General features: G+C 37.1%; 2 protein-coding genes across 13 annotated transcripts in view; one reads left to right on the top strand and one right to left on the bottom strand.

The window, feature by feature from the left end:
- Positions 1-261: 261 nt before the first annotated feature.
- On the bottom strand, positions 262-8,490 carry Coprox (oxygen-dependent coproporphyrinogen-III oxidase). Of its 2 annotated transcripts, XM_073076321.1 has the most exons (9): positions 8,264-8,490; positions 7,250-7,478; positions 6,512-6,577; positions 5,322-5,479; positions 4,749-4,879; positions 3,258-3,384; positions 2,256-2,419; positions 734-903; positions 262-526 (listed from the first exon to the last, which is right to left on the bottom strand). In XM_073076321.1, the coding sequence occupies exons 1-9, from the start codon at positions 8,344-8,346 to the stop codon at positions 398-400; spliced, it is 1,257 nt and encodes a 418-aa protein (XP_072932422.1). In that variant the 5' UTR covers positions 8,347-8,490; the 3' UTR covers positions 262-397. The 2 variants fall into 2 exon arrangements, with proteins under 2 accessions (XP_072932422.1, XP_072932423.1); XM_073076322.1 differs by lacking the exon at positions 6,512-6,577.
- Positions 8,491-8,554: 64 nt separating this feature from the next.
- The window catches only part of Tomosyn (syntaxin-binding protein tomosyn), a 311,646-nt gene continuing 307,219 nt past the window's right edge, over positions 8,555-12,981 (top strand). For 10 of the 11 annotated variants that reach the window (XR_012102579.1, XM_073076316.1, XM_073076314.1 and 7 more), the window contains exon 1: positions 8,555-9,169. Coding sequence is in view for 10 of the 11 variants with exons in the window: in XM_073076316.1 (XP_072932417.1) it covers positions 9,047-9,169 (123 nt within the window). In the remaining variant the exon portion in view is untranslated. The remainder of the gene's footprint in view (positions 9,170-12,981) is intronic. The other variant, XM_073076317.1, reaches the window with a different exon arrangement.

Genomic DNA, 12,981 nt, shown 5'->3' with positions numbered 1-12,981 from the left:
GGATTATGTCTACTAGAACTAGGATTACGCCGTACGAAACAAAAAATGTTCTTTATTTAGAAAGAAAAAAGAAATGTATTTTCAAAATATTATCAAAATAACCTCTTTGATAATAATATTTTGAAAATACATATATGGATCAGATTCATAAAAATGTGAATTATGGCTTATCATTGCACTTCAATAAAATAGCCAACAATTGATAGTAAGTTTTGCCCCCTTGAGGTAAATACTAAATATCTTTAAAAGAAAAAGCATATAAAATTTGTAAATAATTTATTTTGTTAAAAAAATATAGAACTATAATACAGATTAAAATGCCTTTTTGGAATCTAACAACCAAATCCAAAACCATTTGAGAGACCCATGAGTATTATGAGAGTAAAGACAGGGAAAGTTAGGCAGCCGCGCGTTTTGGTTGGCTGGTGGTTTCTTCCAGGTGGAGCCAATCTCTCGGCTCCTTTAATACTTTCATTAGCTTTTCTTCAGGAGAGTTTGGTTTCGGAACGTTCATATACTCCCATTTCTGAAACCAGCATAATATAGATTTTAAAAACAACACTTTAACGTTGGTTAAGAGTTCTAAACTAAGGAGAACATTACTGAAAGCTCAAAACTGTATTCTATAAAAATTTCGTCTATTGTTAATTCAAGTGATCAGTAGATTTTTTCGAATCTGGAACTTTTGTGGTGATACTTTGAGTTAGATACTTCATAAAAGATAGATACGTACCGCATTGAGGGGCAAAGACATCAGTATAGACTCGTAGCGTGCTTCAGGTGTATGAAGGCCAAATTTAGTTCCGCGATCATATATCAAATTGAACTCCACGTATCTCCCACGTCGCAGCAACTGCCACTGTCTTTCATAATAGCCGTATGCGTCATCTTTGTGTTTCTTGACTGCAAAGGCAAAAAAGCTATAGTATAAAACAAGGTAAAAGCATTACCGAAAATTCTACCAAAATGGTAGTTTTTTTTTCATACTAAAACACTAATGCGCTACAGTTTTTATCAACACTTCCAGTGCAGAGATTGAATTTAAAATTGTAATTAACTAATCAGCATAATTAAGTAATGAGATTTGCGTTTTACATCGCTAATCAAGCGAGAATTTATACCAATTATGTTCCATTGTTCCTTTCTTGTTATGACACTGGTTGGGATGGGGTACGATACGAATGGTTAGACTCCTACTCATTGCTCTTATTGGACACAGAGAATATAACAGATAAGATTAAATACATAAATCCTTACTAATATTATAAATCCGAAAGTAACTCTGTCTGTTTGTCTGGTTGTCTCTTCTTCACGCCTAAACCGCTGAACCGGTTTTAATGAAATTTTGCACAAAGATATTCTGAGATCCGAGAAAGGACATAGGATAATTTTTATCCCGGAAATCCCACGGGAAAAGATCGATTAATCGGAAAATCGGACCCAAAACATCGATTATTTTAATCGATATTAGTAAGGATCGATCGTAAACTATGCATTTGATTAAGTGATGATCTTTAGCAAAGTTGAAGGTACGAATTTTCAGTTTTATGTATGTTAGTATGTTATATTTATTAAGGCGGGCGGCGCCGCGGGCAAAAATTAGTTAAATTATAAACTGATTGAAATTAGTCTGTCAGGAACCTATTCTATTTTAAATCTACATTTTATATAGACACTAATACTTGACGTAAGTAATATTAGTGTTAATTTTGTTTTCGGAGTCTATTTAATTACGTGTCTAATACAGTAGAAAGTAATGTAATTAGTCTAGTAGAGTTAAGGTTAATGTACATTGATTTACTCGTAGAATAATTATTCATTAATATTGAAAGTGGCACCAATTAGAGGTCTATGTCCATTATTGGAAAGGCAGACAAGTTGCTTGGTTTTTACAATTATCGGGGCTTGGAATACTTTATACTCTTAAGTCGTGGCTATAAATATAGCGTTCATATTAACATGTCGGTGACGCGAATACATACGATTTTCTCCTACGAAAAATTACTTAATGTCCCACTCGTTATTTTTCCATCTTTCTTCGAGATGTCTTCTTTAACTGTCTAAGCAGGCGATAAATGAATTTCTAATTCACATATTAATATAACTTAAATAATTATAGTCCCTTGGATTCGAAACTTGCACCCCTGTTTGAGAGGGCGAGTTTCAAACCACTACGCTACCACAGCTTAATATCTAAGAATAAAAAGTCGTCACATAATAAAAGCATGGTGAAAAATCTTGTATCAGTTACTCACCAAGGGGTAGATAGCTGGGTATGACAGCTTCAGCGCAGGATGTGACAAACTTGAAGGCGTTCTGTTGGTCGGGATAGTCCATATCGTCGAAGAATATGCCTCCTACGCCGCGCCTCTCCCCCCGGTGCGTTATCGTGAAGTAGTCATCACACCACTTCTTGAATCTAATCAAAAAAAAATTGGTTGTCTGTAAAGTCGGTTTACTGACGATAGTTGAACGTGACAACGTCATAAGAAAATACTGATGGAATGGTTGCATTTTTCAAAACAAAATTTCAATTTTATTTGTTTGACAGTAGGAGGGAGACAGATGTCGAACGCTGCCGAACACGGAGGATGATTGTGCCTCTTTGTCGCTCGTTCCGCGTTCTCGCTTGCTCTTCAAGCCTTAAAATGGAACGCCTCAGAGCGAGGTAACGCCGCATGAGTCATGTTTTTTGGTGCGTGCAGCCGGCTCCATCGAATTATAAAACGTTGTCACGTCAAAAATATCGAGGTGGTAGAACTCATTGTGGTTCAACTCCGGCGGCACCACCGCCAAACCTATTTCTGCTTCATAACGGTAGTGTTAAGCGTTGCTGTGTTCTGGTTTGAGGACATCTGATATCAACACCAAATAAGATTAAATTCCTACCTGAGGTCGGCCACAGATGCGCCGCTACCTAAGGATTAAGTTGCAACGCCCTGGAAAATATGTGTCCCTTACCACATCCTTCAAACCAGAACACAACAGCACTTAACACTGCTATTATCAGGCAGAAATAGGTGTGGCGGTGGTGCCGCCACAGAGTGTTCTACCACCTACAATACTACCTTGATGGTATACTATTAACGATATGTTTCAATTCAATAAGTTATTGTTATTGAACAGCATTACATTACAAGTGTCAGAATTTTAAAGAATAACAGGTCGTTAAGTTTTGGAAACTCGAGGACATAAATTCAATACTAACCACGGTGAGCGCCCGTTCATCTGTAGGGTAAAATGTATCATATTCTTACTTAGAATAGTAACTGTGGTCGTGTGCATCGCAGGCGTGCTTCAGCGTCAGGTGGAAGTGCATGGCGTCATCCTCGTTCAGGTAGTACGGCGTCAGGTCAGTGCCGCCGCCGAACCACCATTGTACCCCTGGAAATGTGCTTTGTTGGGAATTTTCTCTTCGTTTGAACGGTGCTTATATCCGTCGGTCGGTCGGTCGAAACTTCGACGTCGTTGAAATATTCTACAATTAATTATTTCAACGACGTCGAATTTTTATTGCATTAAACTCTGATATGAATCATCACTATCGAGAAATTGGAATAATAATAATGTTTATTATTTTTTGGCGAAATGGAGTTTGTAGTTAGTATTCATTTTTGTGTTGACAAAATCATTGATGATGGTTCAATCAATCATCGATCGATTTTGATTTGATTTTAATCTTTACACCAATCGGTCGACGTCGTTCGATAAACTCGATCGTGATAGACCGATTGGCCGATTGACTCTAAAGAAACCTAAGGAATAAAGCGCGTCTTGTTCATAATTTGCCAGTGTTTGTCAAACTGGACTGGAGTAGTGGACAACTGTAATCGAATCAAAATGGAAAAGAGATGATCCACGTATTTAGACCAAATCATATTTGTAGCCTACTTACAAATAAAGTAGGTTATTCATACTTAAATAGTAGTACTCACATTCATTAAATTGATATTAAGGTTAAAGTGTTTTTAATTAAACTCCATCTGATATGAAGGTTAAACATTTTTAATTAAACGGTAATGACTCGCCGTTGCGCAAAAAGTACTTTAAATATATTGCTAATAAATGTGTTTATTTATTTATAACATAGAGATTTTCAAAATAAAAACTATGTGTTATTAAGGCATTAGTAGAATATCTTATTAAAATGGATTAATGAATTAATATATTTACAGGCTTTCTTAAAAGAAACCTTTTTCAATTCGTTGCAATACATTTTGCGTGACTGAGAAATATTTACAAGAATAAGTATTACTGTCTAGTCATAAAGCGGACCAGACTGCGGAGGGTAAAGTTTTCCGAGTGTGTATATATCAGTTGAAGGTGGTAGAACCCTTTGTGGTTCGACTCCGGCGGCACCACCGCCACACCTATTTCTACCTAATAACAGCTGTGTTAGGAGCTGCTGTGTTCCGGTTTGAAGGGTGTGGTAAGGGAGACAGACTTTTCCGAGGCGTTCCAGCTTAGTCCTCAGGGGTAGCGGCGCATCTGTGGCCGACTTCACGTCAAAAAATCATTCTTCGGCACGCGCAGCATCCCATATGATTGACGGATTTTAACATATAAGGTGTTGTTGGATTTGTCTAAATTTATGGAGTGACATTGGTTTTACTTAAGCAATCCAGGTTTTCGTTGTTAAGATAATTCTCTAGTTTGCTTCCTTGATAGTAAGTTCAAACGAAATGCCGTAAGGAGTCTCATGAAAATTAATTTTGTACCATGGACGATTGATTGATTGAAGTCCTTACCATTCTTATCCGTAACCTCGAAATAGCGATAGTTGAAGTGGATAGTGGGCACCATCGGGTTCCGGGGGTGGATAACGGCGCTCACGCCCGCCGCGAAGAAGGGTAGCTCCTTGTTCTCCAGATTTTTACCCCTGTTAGTGGATGCAACAATAAACAAGTTCAACAGAAATAGGACCTTCATGTGCATTCCTGATTAAAAAAAATAATGTTCGTTGCTACAATGAAAAGGTCTTTTTTATCTGGAAAATATTACTGAGTAGATACTCTATCTATTCAGTGAGTCGGTTTGCGACTTTCCACTATTTTATCGGATCTGTCATTATTCTGTTTTCGCTTTCAAACTCTTTAAAACATCCTGCATACTTGCATGCATGCTCCGATCTAAGGGGGTTTCACACTAGTGACAGTCAGCTAACAAATGGCGACCAACCTTCGTCGACACGAATTGGTTCCCTAAATTTTGAGTACTTACGCAATTTTGAGGTACCTACATTTATATAGTTGTACAATTGTGATATTTTGCAAACAGATTAGGAGACGATACTGCGTTAACCAAATCATGTAGTTTCTTACCTGCTCTTCATTTGCTGTATGGCAGCTGGCGGCAATGTTCCCGAAACCACGGATATATTGACCCCGGCTTTTTCGAAAACCCGTCCGTCTTGCAGCACACACGTGATCCCCCCTCCACCCTCGTTGCGAGTCCACCGATCCACTTTAAATTTTGACTCCTGAAAAAATCTCGATTGAGGAACTTGCAACTTTTTGGAAGCTAGATGCAGCGTTTGAATGCTACTTCACGCACAAGTTTGCGTCTTTAAACACTACTTTTGAACGCTCGATGCAGTAAGTAAACCAGAAAAACGCGATGCAACATAGTGCAGTAGCTAAACTTTTTATATCGTGATCGAACGCAGCGAATCGCTAAAAGACGATTCAACATTGATGCAATCGCCAATACAATTTACATTATTGTAACTTTACACAAGGCGTTCCAACTTAGGTCTTTTGGATCCCCGACTTTGATAGCAAGATGCAGGTTTCCGTGTTAGATTATTTTTTCTGGAAAGAAAATTCGGAACTAAGACGTTGCGGGTCTTACTATCATATCAACAATGTTTGAACAGGGTTAAGATTAGAATTCCCAGTACAAACGGAAAGTAACTCACCGAGTATTATACGACCCTAACGTGAATAATGCCGTACGTGACTAACGTCATGTTTTTCACGATCACGTTGAAGCAGATATGTTACCAAACAGATTTTTATGAGTAGAAAAATGAAAATTATCTTTTCATCCCAAAAAATCTCAGACTAAAGCAGAGTTGAAAAAAAAACAATATCTTTTTCTTTTCGTCTGATTTTAGACAGGAAAATTGTAAATAAAATACATATTGAATTTAATTATACAAGCCTAATTAAATTTAATTTTTCATATAAAAACGACTTTCAACATTTTCTCAGAATAATAATAGTGTTTATTATAACAATTATTGCTTTCTAATAAAAAACACGAAAATTATACGCATTTTTTAATCTGGGCGAAATTTATACCAAAGAACTTCTAATGTAACCATATTAGTACGCGTATTTTTCTGATAAGATTATATGGAAATAATATTACAGTATAATTATATTTTAATTAATTAATAGCAGAGAAAAAATGCCTTCGTAATTGTATAATTAGGCTGAAGTTGAATTGAAATGCAAATAAATCAAATATAAGCAAATATAATATTTAAAATAATGTGGATTGTGCGTACCGGTGATGGTAAGAATATATCGTTGTCAAAATCATATTCGTCAACCGTTTTTTCATCTTCCCAGGCCTACAAGAAATTATATACATATCATATATATACAATAATATAACACTTCCTACACTCTAGCCTTATACATGGAGTTATCCTATGTTTTGTGTAAGATGTACACATAAAAGAGTAATACACAAGCACTCAGCAAATCTAAATTCATAATTTCGATATTTACATTTACATCACTTACATATTTTCGATATGTCTGGCCGGGGATTAAACCCCGAACACAACATGTTCCATATAATTGTGTTGCCCACTCTCACGCATTATTTCAATTATAAGTAGGATTTATATGGAGTACTTAATTATAGGAAAAGTATATCTAATTGGTGTTAAAAATATGAAGTATTTAAAATTGGTGACAATATCTATATTCAATCCCACAAGATGTGAATTGAATAAACACAATTTTTTAATCATTCATTGATAGCAGATTCATTGATAGATTTCATTGATAACTGTCCGGATTGGACTTACAGACAGATCGATTGATAGTCCATAATATTTGTGTTTTTCAATATATTATTTCTATCTTTATAGATCACTGCCTCTTATAAAATTATTATTGCAAAAAGGTTTATAAAAGTGAGATTTATTGCAAATGAGTGTTACAACTCAATATAACACTTAAATTATTACAATGTTGTTAGTGAGTCCTACCACCATTAAATAATGAACTCAAACCTCATCCTCTTCTTTCTCCAGCGCTCGGCAGAACTCCGCCTGGATTCTCATGATGAGCAGTTCCATCTGTGTTTTCATGTCATCCTGTGTCTTCTCCAGGTGGGCGATCGGTGTGATAGGCTCTGCCATGTAGTTCTTGAGCTGGATAATCTCCTTCATCTCAGCTTTGTTCTGTTTGTGCTGGCTGTACCAGGCATAACCAGACCCGAGGAATGCGGCAAAGTAGAATCTGTATACAACATATCTATATCAACTATCATATCAACATATCATATATAGTAAAGGAGTACTAAGAAGATCTATAATTCAATATTATCCTATAAAACAATTTGTAGATGGTCAGTTTCAACTCCATATTAGTTAAAAATCTTTTGGAGAATGTGTAGTGAGCCAGTCATTTGTGTACTTATATTTTTGTTTGTCTACGCAGTGAGTAAAGGATTTTATGGATTTATCTTATGAAATAACTTTAGTGCATATCTCCATTCTATAAATAACTTTAATAGACATACAGTTGGCTGCTAGTGTATTAATGTGAATCCTTTTTATATTCTTTAGATTGAAATAATCATTAATGTAAAGGCAATAAAAATCTCTACATTGGCAATATTATCTTGACTACTACTTTTTATATAAAAGACAAAAGTACATATTTCATAAGTATCATGTCAGTACACAGTTATTAGTTATCAATGGGCAATGTTCAATTTGATTCCTGAACACTTTAAATCCATGAAATTGTGTCAATAGTTTATCTTTTATATGATAAATAGACACGGTGTGACTCCGCACAAAAAAATTAAGTAAGAAATACAGCTATCGTCAGAGAGGATGTAATAAATATATAGTGTTAATTGTGCGAAACAACTGTACTAACTTTCCAAGGTAAGGACAATAAAAACAATCGTTACATAAACATCATTCGAGTTACGGATTTCAAGAATGTTTACAAGTGGTCTTCAATAACACAAGTGTACTATACAAAATAATATTCATTTATCACTTCTTACTCACTTGAGCGGCCGGTCTCGTATTTTCTTATAGCTTCCCACGTAACTCAGAGTTTTAAAACTTCGCACTGCCACTTTAAACGACATTTTAATCAAAATACTAAAAAAAAAACAATATAAAATTTACTTTGGACTACCAAATTCACGATCCGTTCACGCCCGGTTGAGGTTGAAGTAAGTTTGACGTTTGCATGATAAACTGACAGGTGCGGCGACAGGTCACGTCACTTTATGTTATTGTGTCGCAGCGCCCCCTGGCGGTAGCGGCCGGAGACGCCTATCAGCTGTTGTGAAATTTTCCTCCGCAAAGCGCTCAGAGTCGAGGCTACATGCGCAATATGCGTTTATCTCTTTCCGTAGCACGTGCGGTGGGATCGATCGCGCGTGTCGCGCTCTTTCCGACCGACGAGGTAGCAGCTATGTGGCAGTAGTGTAGGAGTGTAGCAGTCCGCGGCGGGCCGTGTGCGGAGTGACGGCGTGTGTCAGTGTGGAGCCGAGTGCGCGTGTGTCGCCGCTCCCGGCTATCGATCGTCGGGCAGACCGCATTGCCGTACATTCCGGAGGCGGTGCCTCGCCTAGTTTTCGTCGATCGTCGGCGTGGCGGGCGCGTGTCGGCGTCGGCGGCGGCCCGGGCGGCCCTGCGCAGTAGCGGCGCGTTCAGCGCGGGAGCGATAGACCCTCCTTCTGCCAAAACCGGCTCGCTGTCCGCGGCGGACGGCTGTGATGTAGCCGGGGCCGGCGGGCGAGCGGCCTTCGGACAAAGGATCCGCGACTTTCGCGATTCGCGATGAAGAAGTTCACTTTCAAGGGCGTGCTGGACGGGTTCCGCAGCTCGGTGCAGGCGGCGCCGCGCGGGACCGAGCAGGAGATCCAGGAAACGCTGCGTCCAGAGCACTTCCAGATCAAAAAGGTGAGTGTTTTTATCGTGCGCTTCGCCGAGGCTCTACAGATAGTGCGATGAGGCGGGTCGGGCCGAGGATCGGTAGTGGGGCAGTACGCTCGAGTGGTGGCGTATTTATGGGGCCGGTACGTCGCATCGCGGGTTTCGCGTGTGCTCGTGTTGTGTAAACTCTACGGTCCGTTGACACGACATTACCACGCATCAAAACAATCGCTGATATGGCACTCGTGGCGATTTAAGATCGCTGCGAGTGGGAAATTATGATTTTAAGCAAGTTTTTAGCTGATGGCGAAGATTTTAGTAGGTTTGTAGGTTGAAGGTTTGCTGTTCCGCTACGCGCTTACGTCAGTGGGTGCCCTTGACCGTGCACACTGTTAGCACTATAAACATCATCTTTTTAGTTCTTCTCTCGGTAATTTTACACTTAGCAGACTACATAATTGGGCGATGGTTCGTATGGTAGGCAGGTACCTGATCTAAAAGTTGATACAGTGAGTGGCCAAGGACTAGTAGGTGTTCTGTATTGCCTTTATATTGAACTGATAACCGATTAGATAAAAGTAGCTGCACAAAATGTATATCTCGATTAATATGAATATCTCACACATTTATAAACAGATGTGTGTTTATTTTAACTTAATATTATGAACACCTTGAAAATACTTTTTTCGTATCGTATGAACCTTCTTGTGTTATTGTTATTCGACTTTTCTACCGTCGTTTTTTTCAGTTCTTAATTTAAAATCTCTGAACGAAGTAGTATGAACTATGCTAAGTATTGTGTACTTAACAATTTTAGTCAACAGCTTGATCAAATTGTACGCAGTTATAAAATAAACAATAACAACGATTTTAACAATAAATTTGATTAATTAGTAGGCGTAATTAATCACATTAAACGAGTAAATCAAATTGACACGGTCTATGTAATCGAATGAAAATGATTAATGATAATTCAACGGTCATTACATATACGTTGTAATTGTCGTTATCAAAAGTTAAACGGTAAACTATTTATTGATCTTATTGTAACGGAATATTTGATCTGGTACAATCGGAAGTCTGTGATAGCCTAGTGGTTATGAAACGCGGCCTCTCGATCGAGGGGTCCGATGTTCAAATCCTAGGCACGCACCTCTGATTTTCTTATATGCGTATTACAAATTAATTATCGCTTGCTTAAACTGTAATGGAATACATCGTGAGGAAACCTGCATACCTGAGAGATTTATAAAAAAAAAATCTCAAAGGTAAGTCTACCAATACGCACTTGGCCAGCGCGGTGGACTATGGCCTAATCCTTCTCATTCTGAGAGGAGATCCGTGCCCAGCCGTGGGATAGTAATGGGTTGATGATGATGATGATGGAAGTCTGTGGATAAACTGTTTTCATTTAATTGGGAGAAAAATTATGTTTATTGCTTTTTATGCAATCGGATTGCGTTTAATTGCAATATTTCGCGTCGTGAGGAAAATGTAAGACATTTCTGCATTCCTATGCAAACACTGCATGTGTTCTGCTGGCTCTTACTGATAATCATTTTCCAGGAGTGAAGATAATGGCGTAGCAGTTTGCTCCTTAATGATTCAAATTAACAGCCCCGTGGAAAAACGGTTTCAATGGGCTGCAGGAAAAAATTCTGGACACCTAGGTCAGAATAGAGCGAAAGGGACAAAATAAATACTTTTTGCAGCCTGTATTTTAATTATAGATTTGATTGGGTTATGCTGAATTTTCCGAAAAAGACTTTCGGAAACTCAACAAAGCCCATTCCAGTAGGATGACTACCAAAAGTTACTACTTCTACACAAAAAAATTGCCAAAAATCCGCCAGATATCTGAACGTAGCATAAAAACGAAATGGCCCGCGAATATTATTTGCTAAGTTTACCCTCTAAAGGGTGTACTGAGATTTATTACGACTGTAATTTAATTAGCCCAAACGGAACGTGTCAAGGTCCAACTCCATAATTGGAACTGGCAGAAACTTTTAATGGTTTCGTACCTAATCTTATTTATCCTGTTTTTTGTTTTAAGGAAAATTGCCTGGATACCATCCTTGCCATAAAACAAAATAATAAACTGCTTTATTTGCTTATATGGGACAGGACAAACGTAATTAAATGATAAGACTTAATTTTAATTAAATTACCTACAGTGCTTCAAATATGGTTATGGAATGAAACAAGGTATTTGATATTTACGTCATTATGCTTGAAGAACCACTTTATATTTGAAGAACAGATATTTATACAAGCAAAAAATTACGTACTGTTTTATTTTTAGGTATTTTAAAAATACACAACGTATGCAAGAGGATAATAAATTAAAACCGTTCACGTTTAGACCGACCGTTTTTATTCTTAGCCTCAGAATACAAATATGGAGATAGAAGCTATATATAGATACATGTAAGCTCGACACAACCTAATTATTAACTCTTAAACCTTGGTACAAATCAAATGAGATCCGTAATAGAGATAAGCAACATTGAAAGATAGGTGCGTCTAAGATTAACTAAGGACGACTTCTGATTCCATAAAAATAAGATAGGTACTAAATTTTATGGCCGATCTCGCATTTCATATTATTTTATGAGCTTTTGGAATAACTGAATCAACTGAATATCTAGTTTGTGCCCTAAGATCATAGTCATGAATAAATAGTACAAATTAATATTAGATGAAGAATAATATACGCATTATGAATCAAACTTTGTTGGTCTTTCAAAAAGTTTGTGTATTTCGTGACAAAATAAGAAGTATTCTGATTTGTTTTCCGTGTACCCTGAGCTTGTTGATGGTTTGCAATTATAAATGCTAAAATCTAAAACAGGAATTAAAGAAATTTTGATTCTGACACCTACCACATTATGAAGATCTTATATATAAAATTCTCGTGTCACAATGTTAGTTACCGTACTCCTCCGAAACAGCTTTACCGATTTTCACCAAATGTTATATGCATATTCAGTAGGTCTGAGAATCGGCTACTATTTTTCATACCCCTAAGTGATAAGGGTTGTTCACCTTTAACATTTTTTATTTACATGGCAACACAACGTTTGCCGGGTCCGCTAGTTGTAAATAATACCATTACCCGACGGTGTTTAGACGGCTTACACCATAACATTATTTTCACGTATACCATTTCATTCCAACGAAAATACTCTTACACGGAAAAGAAATCGTTCAAAGGATTCGTAACGCCGGGAATCAACCCCAGATACCCGAAAAAAGGTGTAAAGAACGCTGTCGTGAAATCATATTCACAATGCTCATTTATTTTATGGATTTTATATCGAAAATAGACGATTTGACATAACACCAAGTAACAAATACTTGTACACAAGTGCATATATTATTTAAACCAATAGTTTTATTTTCTGAACGGAACTCTAACATCTTTTTAGGATTGTACAAAACCTACGCTATTCGTTCATTGTTCTAGTCATAAGTTTTGCATTTAAAGGACTGTATTATTTGTCCCGTAATAGGTAGCAAGTTGAACATTACTTTCATATGTGTTGTTACGGCGGAAATACTGATGAATAATAAAATAAACACTCAAGGAAGATACCCAAACAATAAACGAGATTTTTCGATGTTTGTTGCTTTTGTTGTACCATAAAAACGGTAATACAAGTGAAACGTGATGCAATTAATTAAGTACCTATGGTTCAGCAATTGAATCAAAAGGAAACACATTATTAAAGAAAAAACATAACAATAATTGTAGTTTAAAAACTAAAAACCACGCTAAAATTGCACAAGGAAAATCATTAATACATTAATACCTGACGTTCCTAATGAGGAGAATG

This window comes from Epargyreus clarus, unplaced genomic scaffold (genome assembly GCF_041222505.1).
Source record: "Epargyreus clarus isolate Ecla_fem2 unplaced genomic scaffold, WU_Ecla_fem_2.2 ptg000009l, whole genome shotgun sequence".
Lineage (NCBI taxonomy): Eukaryota > Metazoa > Arthropoda > Insecta > Lepidoptera > Hesperiidae > Epargyreus > Epargyreus clarus.
This window is presented reverse-complemented; position numbering and strand designations above follow the sequence as displayed.

Bases quoted from the DNA above. Each gene is read 5' to 3' on its own strand.
- Coprox (XM_073076321.1), bottom strand. From the start codon at position 8,346: ATGTCGTTTAAAGTGGCAGTGCGAAGTTTTAAAACTCTGAGTTACGTG. The intron at 5,480-6,511 runs GTACGCACAATC...AGATTTTTTCAG, and splicing joins ATATATTCTTACCATCACCG to GAGTCAAAATTTAAAGTGGA. The intron at 4,880-5,321 runs GTAAGAAACTAC...ATCCACTAACAG, and splicing joins ATACAGCAAATGAAGAGCAG to GGGTAAAAATCTGGAGAACA.